General features: G+C 43.5%; 1 protein-coding gene across 1 annotated transcript in view; it reads left to right on the top strand.

The window, feature by feature from the left end:
- The first annotated feature begins 1,809 nt into the window (after positions 1–1,809).
- Positions 1,810–19,897, top strand: part of LOC122944154 (extensin-2-like) — a 117,264-nt gene continuing 99,176 nt past the window's right edge. The window contains exon 1 of the mRNA XM_044302384.1: positions 1,810–1,849. Within this exon, the coding sequence (XP_044158319.1) occupies positions 1,810–1,849 (40 nt within the window). The remainder of the gene's footprint in view (positions 1,850–19,897) is intronic.

The following is a 19,897-nucleotide window of genomic DNA, read 5'->3' on the forward strand; positions in this document are numbered from 1 at the left end:
CTGCAATATTTCCTCAGGGAGTTCTTGTGACCCTTTAATATTACGTGTTTGGCCTATATTTAGGATAGGTCGCAGGTCAGGGAGAACATGTCCTCACTAGTAGGTGAAGGAGAACATCTCCACCGATTGGATTTTTTTTCTCGTGAACTCTTGATAGTCTCTAGATAATCTTTCTTTTACCAGATTCGACTTTAAAATGGCCATGAACACAAGACTGAACTATGTCTCCCCCCCCCCCCCCCTACCATGTGACAATCCATATACTGTATGTGGCTGCTGGCATCTAAAACTCGCCCTGCATGTGTGTCCTTAAAAGCCTTATATATGTGCATATGGCTAACAGCTGCTCCCCTCGCTTCTTCAGATCTATGCAGCTTTTCTGGGTCTGTTTTTCTCTCGGAACGCTGAACTGCTAATGATTTGTGATATTGGTCGCATTATCTGTACATTGATGGAAGGATCTGTAATTTGCATTACATACCATTCTTGACCACATTTAGATATTTTTTTTGTGGCAGATCTGTCAAAAATGAAAACTTATCCTGAGAACGTCTCTTGTGTCAGCCAGTCTTGTCTCTCACTTCTATCTGGGTCTGGGAATATAGCAGACATTTTAAGAACAGTCACCCAAGCCTTATAGAAACGTAAGCCGCTAGCTAAACCATTATTACCAGCAGGAGGCCGGTATTTAATTAGTACCACCTACATTATATGCCTTTAAAATTCAGTGGCCAAGGAGGTATGAGATTCTTCCTTGCTACTAATGACTATATCTCAGACTGTATGGCAGCTAGAAATGTCAACCAGATCTTATTTTAAAGCTAACAATCAAATCTAAGGATTTAAGTTCTAGCTGCCATACAGCCCGAGATATAACCTTTAGAAATCTGGTGATTTGAGATCTGCATGTTAAGTCACTGCTGTGGTTTATAATCAAGCAGCAGCAGGATGACCAAGTGGAGGTGCAGAGAACGGCGTCGGACACAGATGGAAGTATAGTATAATTTTATATTTTACAACAATCGGAGGCTTGTCCAAGCTTTTTCAATTATCTCTTACAACCCATGTAAAACACAATACTTCTTTATTTTCAGTCAACACGTTTCAGGGGCGGAGAGCCCCCTTCATTAGGACAGTATACAACATGTTGTATACTGTCCTAATGAAGGGGGCTCTCTGCCCCTGAAACGCGTTGACTGAAAATAAAAAAGTATTGTGTTATCAATACCTACCTGCTTCTGACTCCTGCTGACAGCGCCATCCAAAGGTTCATCTTTTTTCTTCTTCTGCAACGTACTTCTCCCCGCCGAATGCTTCCAAAGCACGGCGCTGGAACCTAGGCAGCAGCGCAGGCACCCCGTACGCTGATCGGGAAAATCAGCACAAGCTTCATATAGGTGTTGTGACTCCTCACAACATCTTCTGGTAAGAGTTTTTTACTTTACCTCTTGTATCTACCATTAGACTACACCACACATGAGGTGCTGCCTCCTATCTCTCTTTTATCTTCACAACCCATGTAAAGGGATTGTGCAAGAATAGGGGAGGGTTTGGCAAACCCTCGACTTGGCTGGAAAGATTACTTACCTGTTTCCTGGCACCTGCTCCTTCTCCTCCAGGCTTTGGATGCTCCGCTGGTCTCCCTCAATGTCAACATTTCGTTTGACATCACTGTAGACCGGATCCCCTTGAGTCCTGTGACCATTTGTCATAACGTAGGGAAAGCCAGTCACCCCCATGACCAGTGATTGGCTGCAGAAATATCAAACCAGATGTTGATATCGAGGAAGACCACCAGAGCATCATAGGATGGGAGGAGAAGCAGTGGGGAGCCAGCGCCGAGAAGCAGGTAAGTAATCTTTCCTTTACAGGTCTGGCTAAGTCCCCCCCATTTTTTCAAAACCCCTTTTAAGGCTTCTCTAGAATTTAGGGAAGTTATATATAATTTATAGGTTCCTCTCCTTTTGTTGTATAAGTTTTACTCAACATTTTAATTGACTCTTATCTCTCTGTTCCTCATACCATACTGTGACATTTATTGCAAATGATGAGGAGTAATACACCTTCAGCCGACATTTATCAGTATAAAAGGAGGTTAACCCCTTGTGTCTGGAGATGCCATGGTGTATTACTGAAGTTCATTACTAAATGTTATTACAATGTTGTTCTTTTTTAATTGTCCTCTGGATTTATTATTCTGTGATACTCAGAGCCAAGGTACCAAGGTCTAGTAGATTGATGATGTCCATGGTTGGTGCAGGAGAGCCCACGGAGCCTGCTCGCGCCAGTGCATGAGCCGCAGTCAGACAGCACATAGCACACAGACCCATTACAGTAAGGCTACTTTCACACTCGCGTTTGGTGCTGATCCGTAATGGATCTTCACAGACGAATCCGTTCAGATAATACATCCGTTCAAAAAGGATCCGTTTGCATTATCTTTAACATAGCCAAGATGGATCTGTCTTGAACACCATTGAAAGTCAATGGAGGACGGATACGTTTTCTATTGTTCCAGATTGTGTCATAGAAAACGGATCCGTCCCCATTGACTTGCATTGTGTGTCAGAACGGATCCGTTTGGCTCAGTTTTGTCAGACGGACACCAAAACGCTACAAGCACCCTCCAGAGCGGAATGGAGACGGAACAGAGGCAAAAAGATGCATTCTGGGCAGATACTTTTCCATTCAGAATGCATTAGGGCAAAACTGATTTGTTTTGGACCGCTGAGCCCTGAACAGATCTCGCAAACGGAAACCAAAACGCCAGTGTGAAAGTAGCCTAAGTTTTTCTGCCAGGATCTGTTGGTCCATGTAGAGAAGTGCGCCATTCTTGTCTGTTTTCCATTTGAGACTCGTTGGGGGTCATGTACAAAGACTTCTAGAGGATGCTCCTAATTTATGACAAGGTGTGCGCCTCTTCATAATTTAGGCACACCTCTGGCAGTCTGTGCACCAGGAGTTAAAACTACTACAGTCCCTTACTGGCATAATTGTTGGTAAATCAATTTGGTCAAATGTCCTGGCCCCGGCCACATCCCCATCCCCACCCCCATATTGTTGCACAGATGTTCAAAAAGTCGCAGAAAATGCTGTTTGTAAATCATCCCCAGTTGTTTCAAGTGCATGGGTCCAGAAGTCAGAATGGCCACCTGAACACAGCCCAAGACATAAAACTCAGGTCTGATGGAGAAATCACTATTAGGAACAGTGGGGCATTAGACAGCTCTGTGTCTAAGTGTCATACAGTCCTGATCAAAAGTTTAAGACCACTTGAAAAATGGCAAAAAATCTTATTTTACATTGTTGGATCTTAACAAGGTTCCAAGTAGAGCTTTAACATGCAACAAGAAGAAATGGGAGTGAGATAAAAACATTTTTTGAGCATTCAATTAATTGAAAATAACGATTAAACTGAAACGGGCAGTTTTTCAGCTGATCCAAATTTTAGGACCACATGCCTTTAAAAGGCCAAATCTGTGCAAAGATGTGGATTCATTGTCATTTTCTGTCAGGTAGTCACATGTTGTGATGGCAAAGGCAAAAAACCTCTTCCTTTTTGAATGTGGTCGGGTTGTTGAACTGCATAAGCAGGGTCTCTCACAGCGCACCATCGCTGCTGAGGTGGGACACAGTAAGACAGTCATTTGGAATTTCTTAAATGATCCTGAAGGTTATGGAACCAAAAAGTCAAGTGGAAGACCCAAAAAATGTCATCAGCACTGAGCCGGAGGATCCAATTGGCTGTCCATCAAGACACTGGACGATCCTCGACCCAAATGAAGGCCCCTACTGGTGCTGACTGCAGCCCCATAACCATCAGAGGGCATCTGAGACTGAAGGGCTTCAAAAACAAAAAACATCTTCAAAGACCTCGTCTCCTTGAAAGCCACAGAACTGCTCGTTTGGACTTTGCAAGAGAGCACCAAACATGGGACATTCAAAGGTGGAAGAAAGTTTTATTCTCTGATGGTTTCCAACGTTACTGGCATGACAAGCAGATCCCACCTGAGATGTTTTCTACGCGCCACAGTGAAGGAGGCGCCATAATGGTCTGGGGTGCTTTTTCCTTCAGTGGAACAATAGAGCTTCAGGAAGTGCAGGGGCGTCAAACGGCCGTTGGCTATGTCCAGATGTTGCAGAGAGCATCCCTCATGACTGAGGGCCCTCGTCTGTGTGGTAACGACTGGGTTTTTCAACAGGACAACGCTACAGTACGTAATGCCCGCAGGACAAGGGACTTCTTCCAGGAGAATAACATCACTCTTTTGGCCCATCCTGCGTGTTCCCCTGATCTAAATCCAATTGAGAACCTTTGGGGATGGATGGCAAGGGAAGTTTACAAAAATGGACAACAGTTCCAGACAGTAGATGGCCTTTGTGCGGCCGTCTTCACCATTTGGAGAAATTTTCCCACTCACCTCATGGAAACGCTTGCATCAAGCATGCCGAAACAATAACGGCGGAGCTGCTCATTACTGAGCTCATGTTTGGAAGTTGGATTTCTGTTTTGGGGGGTTTAGTTTTTTTTTGGGAGTTGTGGTCCTAAACTTTTGATCAGCTGAAAAACAGCCTGTTTCAGTTTATTCATTGTTTTCATTAAATTGAATGCTCAAAAAATGTTTTGTCTCCCTCCCATTTCTACTTGTTGCATGTTGAAGCTCTACTTGGAACTTTGGTAAGATCCAGCCATGCTAAATAGGATTTCTTGCCATTTTTCAAGTGGTCTTAAACTTTTGATCAGGACTGTATATGGAAGTGAGGGGTCATTCTCACACAACCTGCTGCACAGTTTATAGGTTTATGGCAATGGTTTCCTTTTAGTAAGATTTGAATGTCTGCAGTGTGTCCTGTTTATACCAAATCATCTGTAGCCTCACTTCACAAAGACTCTGATTTCTCTGCGGACCCGGCTGAAGCATTAGGACCCTTTGCAGCTTTCCTATCTCCGGATTGCACAGTGCTCTGAGCCACAACGTCTTTAAACAGATTATAGTGCTTTCACAGATCTCTTCAAATGTCAGTAATTCACTCTACCTATTTCTCCCCATTGGGCTGCAAACTGGCAGCCGGAGCCTTTATTAATATGATAGAGGCAGAAATGATACGGCTCCCATCAGGGGCTGCATAGTTTACCAGTCAATCACAGGGAAGTGTAAGAACGCTGCGATTAGGGCAGCATTCACTAAGTGCACGTGTTCTCTCATATAACCTTATGCCTCTGATACTTGGAGCTGTATACTGTGCCCTCACTTCCTCGCCATCTGACGTTGAGTATCTCCAGTAAATGGCATTTATTTCATGGTGTCATGCATATGTTCACTCTCTAGATGCCGTGTATATGGACAAAATTCTTAGGATTTATTTTTTATCATGTCTATGCCAAGAAGAGATGATGAAATAAAGCAGTGTTCACTGCTGACACCTAGTGGCCAAACAGTGGGCAGGTGACTACTAATGAAGGACTGGTCCATTATACGGCCTCAGGTAGGACACAAAGGGTCATAATAGCTGCAGGTAAATCACCCAACCTTCTTTTATATTACTAATGAATTTGTCTGCAAGCGGAGGCTGTCCATCAGCTGTCAGAGCATAGCTAGAACGCCAGGTTTCAGGGCAATACTGTAACATGCATCCCTATCGGCTGCTTGACAGTCTAAGAGCTCGGCCTTTCCACCATTACAAGGTCTTCTTGACCAATTAGGAGGCTGTGGAGAAATCGGGGGACTGTTAGGATGATGACTCCGGGTGGCCGGTGTTCTCTTTCCACTTAGTTTGTGTTCCCTCTTATGACAGGTATTGGGTCCTGCATATTGTAGTGACATTTTCTGACCCGCTCCTATCTGACTACTCCCTTGGAGGATTAACCTTTCCTTATCTGTATTGGTTTAGTCATTAGCTGTCACTTTTGTTCCCTGATTTGATCCTGCTCGATCTCTGTATTTGGATCCTGCCTGTCTTAGATGTTCTTATGACTCTTGGCTGCGCTTTCCATCTGTTTGCTTCGCCAGTCAGTGACTACATAGCCCCCAACTTTTATAAGATGCTCGGAGAGACAACGCGCCTCCATCTCCGCCCAATGCTGATCTATAGACACCAATCGTCACCTAATTTCCTTTGTGCCCACACACAGTAGTTATGCCCCCTTAGTGCAGACACACAGTAGTTATGCCCCCTTAGTGCAGACACACAGTAGTTATGCCCCCTTAGTGCAGATACACAGTAGTTATGCCCCCTTAGTGCAGACACACAGTAGTTATGCCCCCTTAGTGCAGACACACAGTAGTTATGCCCCCTTAGTGCAGACGCACAGTAGTTATGCCCCCTTAGTGCAGACGCACAGTAGTTATGCCCCCTTAGTGCAGACGCACAGTAGTTATGCCCCCTCAGTGCAGACACACAGTAGTTATGCCCCCTTAGTGCAGACACACAGTAGTTATGCCCCCTTAGTGCAGACACACAGTAGTTATGCCCTGCTTACAGTAGTTATGCCCCCTTAGCATTAATAAAACGAAAGAAGTAACACCTATATTCTTTCCACCGATGGATGGAGCACATTCGGCGGTCTCCAGCAGGTGCGGTGCAGTAACATCAATGCTGCTGGGCAGTAGTAGAGCACACAGGCCGGGGAATGATCCTATACCACTTAACAGGTGCGATGATGGCATAGCGCGTACTGCTGGGGTGAGCTTTGGGCGGCACATGGATGAGCAGGGAGCTGATGGCTCCACAATTGTATTCAACCGGATCTACATCCTCTGGACAGTTGAAATCGGGACTAGGTTGGGGTTATCTTAGAAGTCCGTTATGGATTCTGCTACTACAGACCATTAGTTATGGTGGTATCGGAATCCATAACTGCATTCCTAGATGACCCGAACCTTGTATTCCGAACTTGAATACACAAGTTCGCGCAACCCTAATTGGGACATAACCCAGCCGTCCGAGGACCATGGGGCAGCTGCCGAAATCTGTGACTGTCCCACCAGATCCAGGACGGTTGGAAGGTATGTGACTACTCTGCAGATGTCACCTGGGGACTCGCAGCAGTTTAGTCCATGTCCCAGTATAGGGGTTAAAGACTGAGAACCTGGGGTCCTGGGATCTTGCCATCCAGAGTGGGCAGCACAAAGTCTGACTACGGACGATCTGTTATTGAGCGAAGCCATTATAAGTGGTCGCCAACCTTTGGGGTTCCAGCCGTTGTGAAGCTACATCTCCAGACGTGCTTTGGGAGTCGTAGTTTTGCAGAGAGCGACAAAAGTCAAGGGGATGGAAAATCCTATTACACTACAAAGACACAAGTGTCTGGCGCTTAGAAAGCATCCTTTCTTAAGCTTCATTCAGAGCATCGTCTCCATAAAGCCGGGGTTGTCACGGGTGACTTCAGATAAAATGACACCGCCGCTAAATTCAGAAGTCACGCTTTAATCATCACTTTCCAAAACAGAGATAAGTGGCCACCGGGTCAGAATGACTATTATTACCGCAAATAACATCCCCTTTGTTTTCTGTGTTTTTAAAGATTAAATGACTTTCATTTCTGTTTTCATTGAAATTGTAGAACATTACTTGATTATTAAATGTGTCTGCCAGTGATATTCATAATGAGTCGCCGGATCAATCATGAAAGCGAGGAGCAGCCGCAGACAGACACACAATGTGTCCCACCACATTTGCAGCAATGCGCTGAATACATTATGTGTCCGCTTGATGTTCTCGTTACATTTTCTATAGATTTGTTATGTATATGCTGCAGGAGGAGCTCGACTTATGTAACTACATTCGGGTTGTATGTGGCGCCTGATTCATGTTTGAGGAATCAGGATTCTGTTGAGATAAGGATTACTGAAAGGTACATCAATAGTCACAATAATGACAGTAGGTAAGTGCTCCCAGTAAGGATGGCTCCTTGCCCAGAAACCAGGTACAGTCTGTGTATTAGGATTGCCACCCCTGAAGACTGGAGCCAGATATCCTTGTGAGGATTGAGACCCCCACGGGGTGAGTCCAGAAATCAGAGTGAAAACTAGTGCAAGAACTGGAGATGTTCTTCGTGGCAGTTTATCAGATTCCAGGTTTTCGGCTGCATTGGTCTTGGTATATGTCGCCCATTCTGACGGAAGCTAGGTGCTGCGTGTTATCCTATCGACTCATGCAGCAGTGTTTAATATGGCATACTGACCTGTACAATTCAGTTGTCTATTTCACACTAGCGTTATTCTTTTCTGGCACTGAGTTCTGTCCTAGGGGCTCAATACCGAAAAAGAACTGATCAGTTTAATCCCCATGCATTCTGAATGGAGAGCGATCCGTTCAGGATGTCTTCAGTTCAGTCTTTTTGACTTTTCAGGACGGAGCTAAAAGTGCAACATGCTGCAGATTTATCTCCGTCCAAAATTCCAGAACACTTGCTAGAATGCCGGCATTTTTTCCCATTGACATGCATTAATGCCGGATCCAGCCCCAGTGTTCCGGCAAAATGGATCAGTTTTTGCGATCTGCGCATACTCAGACCGCAAAAAATGTGAAAAAATAAATGCAGTACCTTTTTTTCCGGATGACACCGGTATTTCAACGCATTTGTCAGACGGATCAGGATCCTGATCCGTCTGACAAATGCCATTAGTTTGCATACGCTTTGACGGATCCGGCATTCAGTTCCGGCGACGGACCTGTCTTTCGGAATCCTCTGCTGCAAGTGTGAAAGCACCCTTATGGATGTAAATAGCCCTTTCTATTGATGAGACTGAGAACGTACATGGAAGCTTTCCACTTCTCAAGGATCTTTTTTTGACGGACCAGAAATCATTTACCTCCTTGTGCAAGAGGCCTAATATACACTATGCCCCCTGCAGGTTAAGACAGGCGCTGCATGGTTTACTATCAAGGTACTTTATGTGGAACTAATACACGTTAGTGCCCCTGGAGGCTGAGCCTATGAGCTGTATGTTATACTAGCAAGAAACTGTATGCTGTACACACTGTGACCTCAGAGTACTGCATACAGGTCCTTCTAAAAAAATTAGCATATTGTGATAAAGTTCATTATTTTCTGTAATGTACTGATAAACATTAGACTTTCATATATTTTAGATTCATTACACACAACTGAAGTAGTTCAAGCCTTTTATTGTTTTAATATTGATGATTTTGGCATACAGCTCATGAAAACCCAAAATCTAAAAAAAATTAGCATATCATGAAAAGGTTCTCAAAACGAGCTATTAACCTAATCATCTGAATCAACTAATTAACGCTAAACACCTGCAAAAGATTCCTGAGGCTTTTAAAAACTCCCCGCCTGGTTCATTACTCAAAACCGCAATCATGGGTAAGACTGCCGACCTGACTGCTGTCCAGAAGGCCATCATTGACACCCTCAAGCAGGAGGGTAAGACACAGAAAGAAATTTCTGAACGAATAGGCTGTTCCCAGAGCGCTGTATCAAGGCACCTCAGTGGGAAGTCTGTGGGAAGGAAAAAGTGTGACCGAAAACGCTGCACAACGAGAAGAGGTGACCGGACCCTGAGGAAGATTGTGGAGAAGGACCGATTCCAGACCTTGGGGGACCTGCGGAAGCAGTGGACTGAGTCTGGAGTAGAAACATCCAGAGCCCCCGTGTACAGGCGTGTGCAGGAAATGGGCTACAGGTGCCGCATTCCCCAGAAAAAGCGGCAGAAGCGCCTGACCTGGGCTACAGAGAAGCAGCACCGGACTGTTGCTCAGTGGTCCAAAGTACTTTTTACGGATAAAAGCAAATTTTGCATGTCATTTGGAAATCAAGGTGCCAGAGTCTGGAGGAAGACTGGGGAGAGGGAAATGCCAAAATGCCTGAAGTCCAGTGTCAAGTCCCCACAGTCAGTGATGGTCTGGGGTGCCATGTCAGCTGCTGGTGTTGGTCCACTGTGTTTTATCAAGGGCAGGGTCAATGCAGCTAGCTATCAGGAGATTTTGGAGCACTTCATGCTTCCATCTGCTGAAAAGCTTTATGGAGATGAAGATTTCATTTTTCAGCACGACCTGGCACCTGCTCACAGTGCCAAAACCACTGGTAAATTGTTTACTGGCCATGGTATTACTGGGCTCAATTGGCCTGCCAACTCTCCTGACCTGAACCCCATAGAGAATCTGTGGGATATTGGGAAGAGAAAGTTGAGAGACGCAAGACCCAACACTTTGGATGAGCTTAAGGCCGCTATCGAAGCATCCTGGGCCTCCATAACACCTCAGCAGTGCCACAGGCTGATTGCCTCCATGCCACGCTGCATCAAAGCAGTCATTTCTGCAAAAGGATTCCCGACCAAGTATTGAGTGCATAACTGAACATAATTATTTGAAGGTTGACTTTTTTTGTATTAAAACCCTTTTCTTTTATTGGTCGGATGAAATATGCAATTTTTTTTAGATAGGAATTTGGGGTTTTCATGAGCTGTATGCCAAAATCATCAATATTAAAACAATAAAAGGCTTGAACTACTTCAGTTGGTGTGTAATGAATCTAAAATATATGAAAGTCTAATATTTATCAGTACATTACAGAAAATAATGAACTTCATCACAATATGCTAATTTTTTTAGAAGGACCTGTATGTACACATAGGTACGGTACTGCATGTTACACGGCACTAACACACTGTGCACACTAACTCCTGCAGATTGAGGCTCTGTGCTGCGTAATATTCTAATATACATTGTGACTCCTGCAGATTCAGGCTCTGTGCTGCGTAATATTCTAATATACATTGTGACTCCTGCAGATTGAGGCTCTGTGCTGCGTAATATTCTAATATACATTGAGGCTCTGTGCTGCGTAATATTCTAATATACATGGTGACTCCTGTAGATTGAGGCTAGGCACCCCCTGTCATACTGATATAACTCCTGTAGGTCCTGCATGAATGCAGAATTTCCACTACACCCATGCATTTTGATAGTTGGAAGGAGACGCGAGCACCTGGCAGAAACACACACTTATGCACGTAAAGGGCTCCATGCCCGTATAGCAGTCCTCAATATACGGGTGCACTCTGTGCTGCAGATGTGGACCCATTGACTTGAAAGGGTCCATGATCCTCAAGATATGGCCAAACATATGAGATGTCCTATCTTTTGCGGAGCGGAGGCCCACCTAAACACTACAAAGTGCTTTAGTGGGCTTTCGGGTCTATGCCTCTGCACTGCGAAAGATAGGGCATGTCCTATCTGTGGCCATATCTTGCAGATCGCAGACCCATTCAAGTCAATGGGTCTGCATGTGCAGCATGGCCATGCATTGCGGACTGCTGATACACGGTTTGCAGTACGGGCGTGGAGCCCTTACATTCCCCTAAGGGCTCATGCACACGGCTGTTGCTGTATTTGCCGTTCATGAATTGCGGATCCGCAAAACCCGGATACTTGCTGTGTATTTGCAGGTTTTGTGGAACGGAACCTCCTGCCCTCTATAGAGCTTTCCTATCCTTGTCCATAAAACAGACAAAAATAGGACATGTATTTTTTTGCAGGCCGCAGAACGGACATACAGATGTGGACAGCACGTGGTGAATGGATCCGTATCTGACCCACAAAAAATGTGGATCGGATATGGATCCAAAAAACAGTCATGTGCATGAGCCCATAGAGAGAAGACTCCATGTATACATTAGTGTGGCCAGATCAGGGGCTAACTTTTCATTAAAATCGATTAAATATTGCCCCTTTCTTATAAATGCGGTATATATCATCTGCTTTAGCCGAGCCTCCCATAATAAAGGTTTCTATACTGATAGACCATGGCTTGAGGACACTGGGCATCCTGTCTGGCTGTATCAGGTCTATGCATTCATCGTATTTATGTAACGTCACCTGCAGCAATAAATTTAGCTGAATGATCCATATTACACCGAGTCCCCTTCTAATACGGAGTCAGATCCCGTCTGCGTTTTCTCAGGGTTAGAAGGGCTTGTTGAGTCATTGTTTTGTAAGTAAATTGTCGATGTAGATGAAATCCCTGGACAAAGAACTGAAGTTTTGGGGGTGGGGGGGGGGGGGGGGTGAAGAATGCAGGGCATTGCAAAGTAATATTCATTACAGACTCTCTGAGGAATGTGTTAAGCTACTGAGGACCCTGCGAGCAATTACCGAGCTGTCAGGAGGTGGAAATTGCACAATGAGGGAGTGCGGAAGGATCACAGTTTGGGATTTATCTGCAGACGGAGATAGTTTGCAGTTCTGTCCCATGTAAAGCACCATAAAATGCTCAGTCTCAGGCCTCATCAACATATTTCAGTGTCCATTTAAGGTCCGTGGGAAAAATACATCCGTGAAGGTCTGTGTGTCCGTTTTTTCCCCTCCATGTTTCACAGACGCTGCTCATCTGAAAATTATTTCCAGAGCATCTGCTACCGATGGTCCGTGAAAAACAGACCAAACATGGATGCCATCTGTGTTGTCAGTGGTTTTTCACAGGCCTATACAGTGGCAGAACTAAAAATAAGTGGGCCCCACAGCAAATTTTTGAATGGGCCCCATCCCCCAGAAACTTCTTCACAACCCCCACTCCAGTCAAGATGGCTCTCACAGCTGCTCCGTCCGTTTCCTACAGTGCAAAGAAATTCAAACAAAAAAAGAGGACCATGAGCAAGGGGTTTAGGACCGAGTAAGGATGGGATGTTGGGAAGGAGTGGGATAGGGAAGAGGAAGGATGTTGGATAGGAGGATGAGGCGCCACAGGAAGTTTTCCACTAGAAAGGAAGGCAAGAATATCATCCAGAGTGGGAAAGGCAGCTCACACCAGATGGGGCATTATGTCCCTGCCGGGCTGACTCGCAGGCTGCTGTAAACGCCTGCAGATAGGGGGGTTGGTATATAGAATGTTCCACCCGGAAATAGCAGGCCAATTATAGTGCACTAGGGCCTAATGCCCCTTGCTATAGGTGATGATGTGTGAAGTGAAAACGGAAGACCGTGATTCTATACAGCAGATAATTGGTTACTTCCCTCTGGTCATAGTGGAAGTAAAACACAATGCCGGGAGATAAAAATTGTATATAAAACCAATCGCTTTATCAATTTAATTTGAAACAATGCGTACTGCACAATAAAGATGGTTTACTCACTTCACCAGGGAGGATGGCACAAGATAAAGCTCAAGACACTTGTGCCAATCCTCCCTCGCCGAGATCGCCTGTAGAATAGTGGTTCTCAGGTAGTCCCTCCATCGAGTATAAGCTTGACGCGTTTCGGGGTCCCATCAATCCCCCTTCCTGAGGAGCAATAAAATAGCTATATGTGTGGTATATATAGGGGATTGAAAAAGGACCGCCAAATTCTTAACCATAACGTCACTTCTGGTTTAGGTGAACCAGGAAGTGATACGTTCCACTCTGGAACGCAACTTCTACCGGTATTTAGGGTATATATAATTAATTGAAAAAAGGATATACACATATATTGGTTCCCTGGTGGTGTAGTGGGTTCTATTTGTGGGATAAATTCTAGGATTCTTATTGTAGAGAGGCCATGCGGCTGGTTGCAGGCGCCTTCCGGACCGGACTGGTGGAACACAGACTGTGGAACGCTCGGAAGTTCCGGTCTCGGCACGATACAACAAGCGTGTATTCAGTTCTATGTAAATGCCATACATGAAAGTCGCAGTGCGCCGGAGTAGGACTTGTACAGAAACACTGCCTTCTGCCCTAAGGATTATCAAAGTAGATTAACCTCTCATTGGCCATTGTTTTGGGGATTACTTATTATCAGGGCCGTCTTTACCAAGAGGCAAAAGGGGCAGCTGCCTCTTGAGCCCTGCTAGTCACTGCCCCGGGTGTCAGGCTGTCAGCTTTACAGGGGGTGCTGCCATGCCTGCCGGCACTGAGTCCAGGCATCGTACTGTGTTAGAGCTGTGATCTAGGACCTTAAATGACATCATCACCATGTGACCAGTAACCTAGCAATATTACTGGTCACATGGCTATGAGGTCATCACAGGTCCTAGCAGGAGTGTTGCTGCAGGAGAAGTTTGCCTTAACTGTGGAGCTTTTTTGTGTGAAGATTATATCAGAAATAGGTGACAGGGGCTGTTATGCTAATATACTGTAAACTACTGTATAGTGGGGTGCTGTATACTGTGGGGGGCTGTATATTGTGTGGGACTGTATACTGTGGGGGCCTGTATACTGTGGGGGGGCTGTATACTGTCGGGGGGGCTGTATAGTGTGGGAGGCCTGTATAGTGTGGGGGGCCTGCATACTGTGTGGGGCTGTATAGTGTGGGGGGGCCTGTATAGTGTGGGGGGGCCTGTATAGTGTGGGGGGCCTGTATACTGTGGGGGGCTGTATACTGTCGGGGGGGGGGGGCTGTATACTGTCGGGGGGCCTGTATACTGTTGGGGGGGCCTGTATAGTGTGGGGGGGGCCTGTATAGTGTGGGGGGGCTGGTATAGTGTGGGGGGGCTGTATAGTGTGGGGGGCTGTATACTGTGGGTGCTGTATATTGTGGAGTGCTATACTGCTGTACTGTATACTGTGGGTGATGTATATTGTGGAGTGCTATACTGCTGTACTGTATAGTGTGGGGTGCTGTATACCGTGAGGTGCTATACTGCTCTACTGTATACTATTAACCAATAGGTGGCTTCAGTCACAAGGAGTATAGCTATATAAGGGAAATACATATGATGATAAAAATATATATATGTATAAAAAATAAATAGAGAGAGAGAAATATATAGAAAAAATGTATGGGTGTTGGTGTACTTTTTCTACATACCTACATATACCACTATTAAATAAATATAGTATAAAAGACATTTAAAAATGACAAGTTGAATAAATCAACACATTCTGTATAATAAAAGAAAAACTTTTATACAAAAAAGTTCTAAAGTAACTATCAAATTATATACGGATCTATGTGTAAGGCCGAATGCGGTGTAGTTTCACAAGTATACCTCCCTTAGGCGGAATGCACACAGCCGTGTTCCGCGGCTGAGAGCGGTCCGTGGTGTGCCGGGCTGGATTCCTGTTCAGAGAAGGAGCGCATGGCGTCATTGGTTGCTATGACGCCGTGCGCTTCATGCCGCCGCTGCTGTACAGTAATACACTCGTATAGTGTATTACTGTACAGTAGTGGCGGCATAAAGCGCACAGCGTCATAGCAACCAATGACGCTGTGCGCTCCTGCTCTGAACAGGAATCCAGCCCGGCATACCACGGACCGCTCTCAGCCGCGGAACACGGCTGTGTGCATTCCGCCTAAGGGAGGTATACTTGTGAAACTACACCCTGTTCCAAATTATATTTTTGTCACAAAGATTAAATATTGTGTCTCAGGGCTCTTTTGATCTCTGAAAACAATCTCGGACGCCTGTGATAATCAGATTGGCAGGTGAGCCCAATTTAAGGAAAAACTACTAAAGGAGGGTGTTCCACATTATTAAGCAGAGCACCATTTTCAAGCAATATCGGGGGGGGGGGGGGGGGAGAATGATCTCTCTGCTGCCGAAAAAGAGTGAAATAGTTCAATAGTTTGGACGAGGTATGAAAACATTAGATATTTCACTAAAACTTAAGCGTGATCATCGCACTATTAAGAGATTTGTGGCTGATTCAGAGCACAGACGGGTTTGTGCAGATAAAGGCACATCGAGGAAGATTTCTGCCAGATCCATGCATCGGATCAAGAGAGCAGCTGCTAAAATACCATTACATAGCAGCAAACAGATATTTGAAGCTGCTGGTGCCTCTGGAGTCCCACAGACATCAAGGTGTAGAGTCCTCCAGATGTAGATGACCTCTGCAAAGTGTGTGGAGTTTCTGACTGACCACTTCCTTCTCTGGTACAGAAGGAAGAACTATGCTTTCCTTAATAAAATCGCCATCTCATGCTGCAAACAGCAGCTCTGGGAGACTATTCTGACATCTTGCAAACAAATTCAAGCAGAAACTGTCCAAAAACTCACAAGTTCAAAGGATGCAAGACTTGTGAAGCTGCTATCAAATAAGGAGTTCTATGTTAAAATGTAACGTCATCTGTTAAAATGTTTAAAAAGTTTAAATGTTGTTAAAAGTTTGATTGAAATTGCTTTTGATTTCAGTAACTATGCTGCAAACACAACAAATGACAATTTTCAGTTCTTTATAACCTATAAAGTGTTTTGAAACTTACTGTGCTTAATAATTTGAAACAGTGCATTGTAAGTTTTTTATGTTTAAAAAAAAATACTGCTATCATTAGGAGGTTTGTTCAATAAAATTTGAACTGTACTCTTAATAGTTGATAACATGAGAATTATGCTAAATGTTATTTACATCAATTATTTAGGTAAATGTGAAAAATACTTACTGTGCATAATAATTTGGAACAGGGTGTAGAAGGAAAAGGGCATACATATAAAAACTATAGAGTATATATGTATGAGCATGTGTGCATGGACTGACACACACACACCACGGGCATACAAATAAAACCATAGACCGTATATGTATATGCGTGTGCATGTAAAATGCAGGCCAGGTGCGTGGGCATCATTGAACGCACATACACAAATCCACAGACTGTGCCTACATCAATAAACGTCCTATAGGTATATCTGGAGGAAAACAAAGTGTAGGTAAATAATAATTGATGTTGACAACAATAGTAGTAATAATAATAGTAATAGGACATATATTGGACGAAGATGAGACTAATTATATTCCCCAAGAGTGTGATAGAAATGGAAGACAACTTAGTCATTTAAAATAAAAAGTGAAAATAAAAATACAAATGCAAATATGGGTTATTCAGCTAGAACGATGTCCTGGTTAGAGAATACTTTGTGTCAGCCCAGGTTGTGAAGGTTATATTTCAAAATTAGAATTAAAATGACCCAGGTCTAGCAGTAGCCCCTTTCCTGCTGTTATTATGACCAAATGATTAAATGAATCGACAAGTATATAGAAAATTGGAGGTTAAAATATTTAAGTTAATAGTGACTGTATTCTAACAATTCATTAAGACCAAATGGAGAGAGGGGGTTAGTTTCAGGCCCACAGGGTTGCCTGAATGAACTTCAGCAAAGTGTTTAGACACCCCATGTTTTAGATATTTCCTTTGAATGTTTGAACAATGTTGATTAAGCCTGTCTCCTTGTGTTTGAGTAGTCCGACCTGTGTATTGCAGCAGGCCACTTGGGCACTCCAACATATAGATGACATTTCTAGACCTACAGTTCATGGCATGTTTGAGTGAGATTTATTCTCCTGTGTTTGTAATAGTCACAGAATGTTTCTTGTCTGAGATGGTATGACAGCATAAACAGCGTTTCGAACCGCAGCAGAAGGAGCCTTTTTGGGCTCTTTCTGCTTTTTTCCTCCAGGATTATATTGTTCTCAGTAGGGAGTTTGGGGCAGTAGGGGCTAACTTGCTTTTAAGAATATGGGCTCGTCTAAAAGTGATGTTTGGTTTGTCTGGAAGAGCTTTCCCTATGATTGGGTCTTTAAGGAGGATTGACCAATTCTTTTGAAAAAACATTTTTAAATTAGTTTGTGCTTAGAGTTATATCTCGTGAAAACATTTACTTGAACATCTATTGAGTTGGTTTTAGAGGTAGACATACTGGGTTTTACCCAATCGGTCTGATTTTCGCTCAAGATTTTAGATTTAGAGTCCGAGATGAGGCCTTTAGGGTACCCTTTTTTCTGGAACCTTTTTTGCACTATTTCAAGTTGGTCTTTGAGGATGTTATCATCAGAACAATTCCGCCGGATGCGTTTCATCTGCCCGTATGGAATGTTCTTCTTCCACTTATGAAAGTGGCACCTTTTAAAATCCAGATAACTATTGGAATCTAATTCTTTGAAATGTGTGCTTGTTACAATGGAACCTTTTTGGATCTGAAGGTGAAGATCTGGAAAGACTATTGAGTTAGGGTCAGAGTGTGCAGTGAATGTGAGATTCCAGTCATTTTGGTTCAATTTCTGAATGAACAGATGTAGAGCAAATTGGTCCCCCCTTCCAAATAAAGATAATGTCTTCTATTAATCTTTAAAAAAATGATGTTACTATGATTAAGGACTCCTTCCATTTTTTCAAAGAGCACCATGAAAAGATTTGCATATGATGGTGCGAATTTAGTGCCCAAGGCCGTTCTGCATTGTTGTAGAAAAAATTCCCTTTGTAATTTGAAATAGTTGTGTGTGAGTATGAAGAGAATGCATTCTAGAATAAAGGTTTTTTGTTTTGGTGGTAAGAATAGATCCTCATTGAGGAAACTTTTTATTGCTAAGTTACCCTGGTGGTGTATTTTAGGTTGAAAATAGAAGTATGGTATGGAGGAAAATGGTATTTTAAGGAACTGGGTTTCTTTTTTGGTAAGGATTTGGTCAACATAACCTCTATCTATAAGGGTGGTTAAAGTTTTTTGTATACTTCACTGGGGTCCCCTTGGAGTTTAATGTAGTATTTGGTGTCCGATCGGATTCTTAGGGCTTCATTATCGTATGCACTAGAGTTCAGAATTACAATCCCCCCACCTTTTATCCGCACTCTTGATGACTATATCCTTATTTGACCTAAGTGTAGAAATAGCTTTAATTTGTGCATTGGTGAAGTTTATTTGTAGAATTTGTATTGGTTTGGCCAGAATCAACAAGAGTTTTAAAGTCCATAAGGACCATATTATAAAAAGTTTCTAAGTTGGGGCCCCGGTTTTCTAATGGGTAGAATGTAGATTGTGTTTTGAATTGTGATGGATTCCTCCATTAGAGTTTCCACTGTATATTCATCAATTCCTGTCGATTGGGAGTTGTCAGGGGCCGGGATGGATGGAGTGGTAATGTTGTCTTTTAAAAGAAAATGGCGTCAGTTTTCGTAGATATTGATTTAAATCAACAAATAGCTCAAAGATGTCTGGCCCTTTTGATGGACAAAAAGACAGGCCTTTTAAGAGCAATACAATTTCATTCCTATTGAGATTATAACTGGATAAATTGAAGATACCTTTTTCCTTAAAGGTCCCTATTAGATAATCTTTTTTCTTTTTGGTGTGGGCCGTGAATTTTTGTTGTTTGGACCTGCATTTTTTGCCTCCTCTACTTCCTCGTTGTCTGAGATTGTTCTTTTGGGTCTGCGTGAAGATGATTGGACCGGACTGAAGAACTGTGTGATTTTCAGGTTTTGCTGCGAGCACGGATTCTGAAAAAGGTTGGGTCGAACTATAGAAGAGTTGATAAGGTAAGGTGATAATAGCTGAATACTTGATAAAACGGGTCTCGACAGAGAAGGTCCGGTGGAGGTGCATTCAGATTGTGATAAGTGACAGAGATGATTGTTCTGCCAAATTAGTGGGAAGGGCTAAGAAAGGTTCTGGACTTAGTTGATGCTCACTATGAACAGATATATTATCTAATGTGCTGGTGGGGAAGGGATCATCAGAGTTGCACATGTATAGAGGCTTGACTGGGGTATTAGTGTCGGGACTGTCTCCTTTTTTTTGTGTGGGGGACCTCTATCTGAAGGTTTCTAGTGAGAGGAAGAGAAGAAGGTATGTCGGGTAGGGGGCTTTTAGCTGGAGTATTTTGGTCCCACTCATTGTTGGCCTTATTGCCACTGCTGGTGGAAATAGTTGGAATCTGTGTTACTTCCATGGTTCATACTATGGTGGGGATTCAAGTGGGCTTCTGACCAGAAATGGATGTTAGTTTTACCTTTTGTGATTCTTCCCTTTGGGAATGGGGTTGCTGTTTCCTATTCTTGTATTATATGAGGAGGATATATCTGCAGTTTTGCTATCTTTATGAGAGGAATTAGTGTTCCTTGTTTCTGTACTACAAGGCGGAAATACATCCATGGAATTAATATTGTCCTTAGAGTATAGAGAGGGCAATAGGTTATGTTTGTTTTTATTAACCATAAGTGTGATGTTCCCCCTACG

The sequence above is a fragment of the Bufo gargarizans genome, chromosome 7 (genome assembly GCF_014858855.1).
Source record: "Bufo gargarizans isolate SCDJY-AF-19 chromosome 7, ASM1485885v1, whole genome shotgun sequence".
In the NCBI taxonomy this organism is placed as follows: Eukaryota; Metazoa; Chordata; class Amphibia; order Anura; family Bufonidae; genus Bufo; species Bufo gargarizans.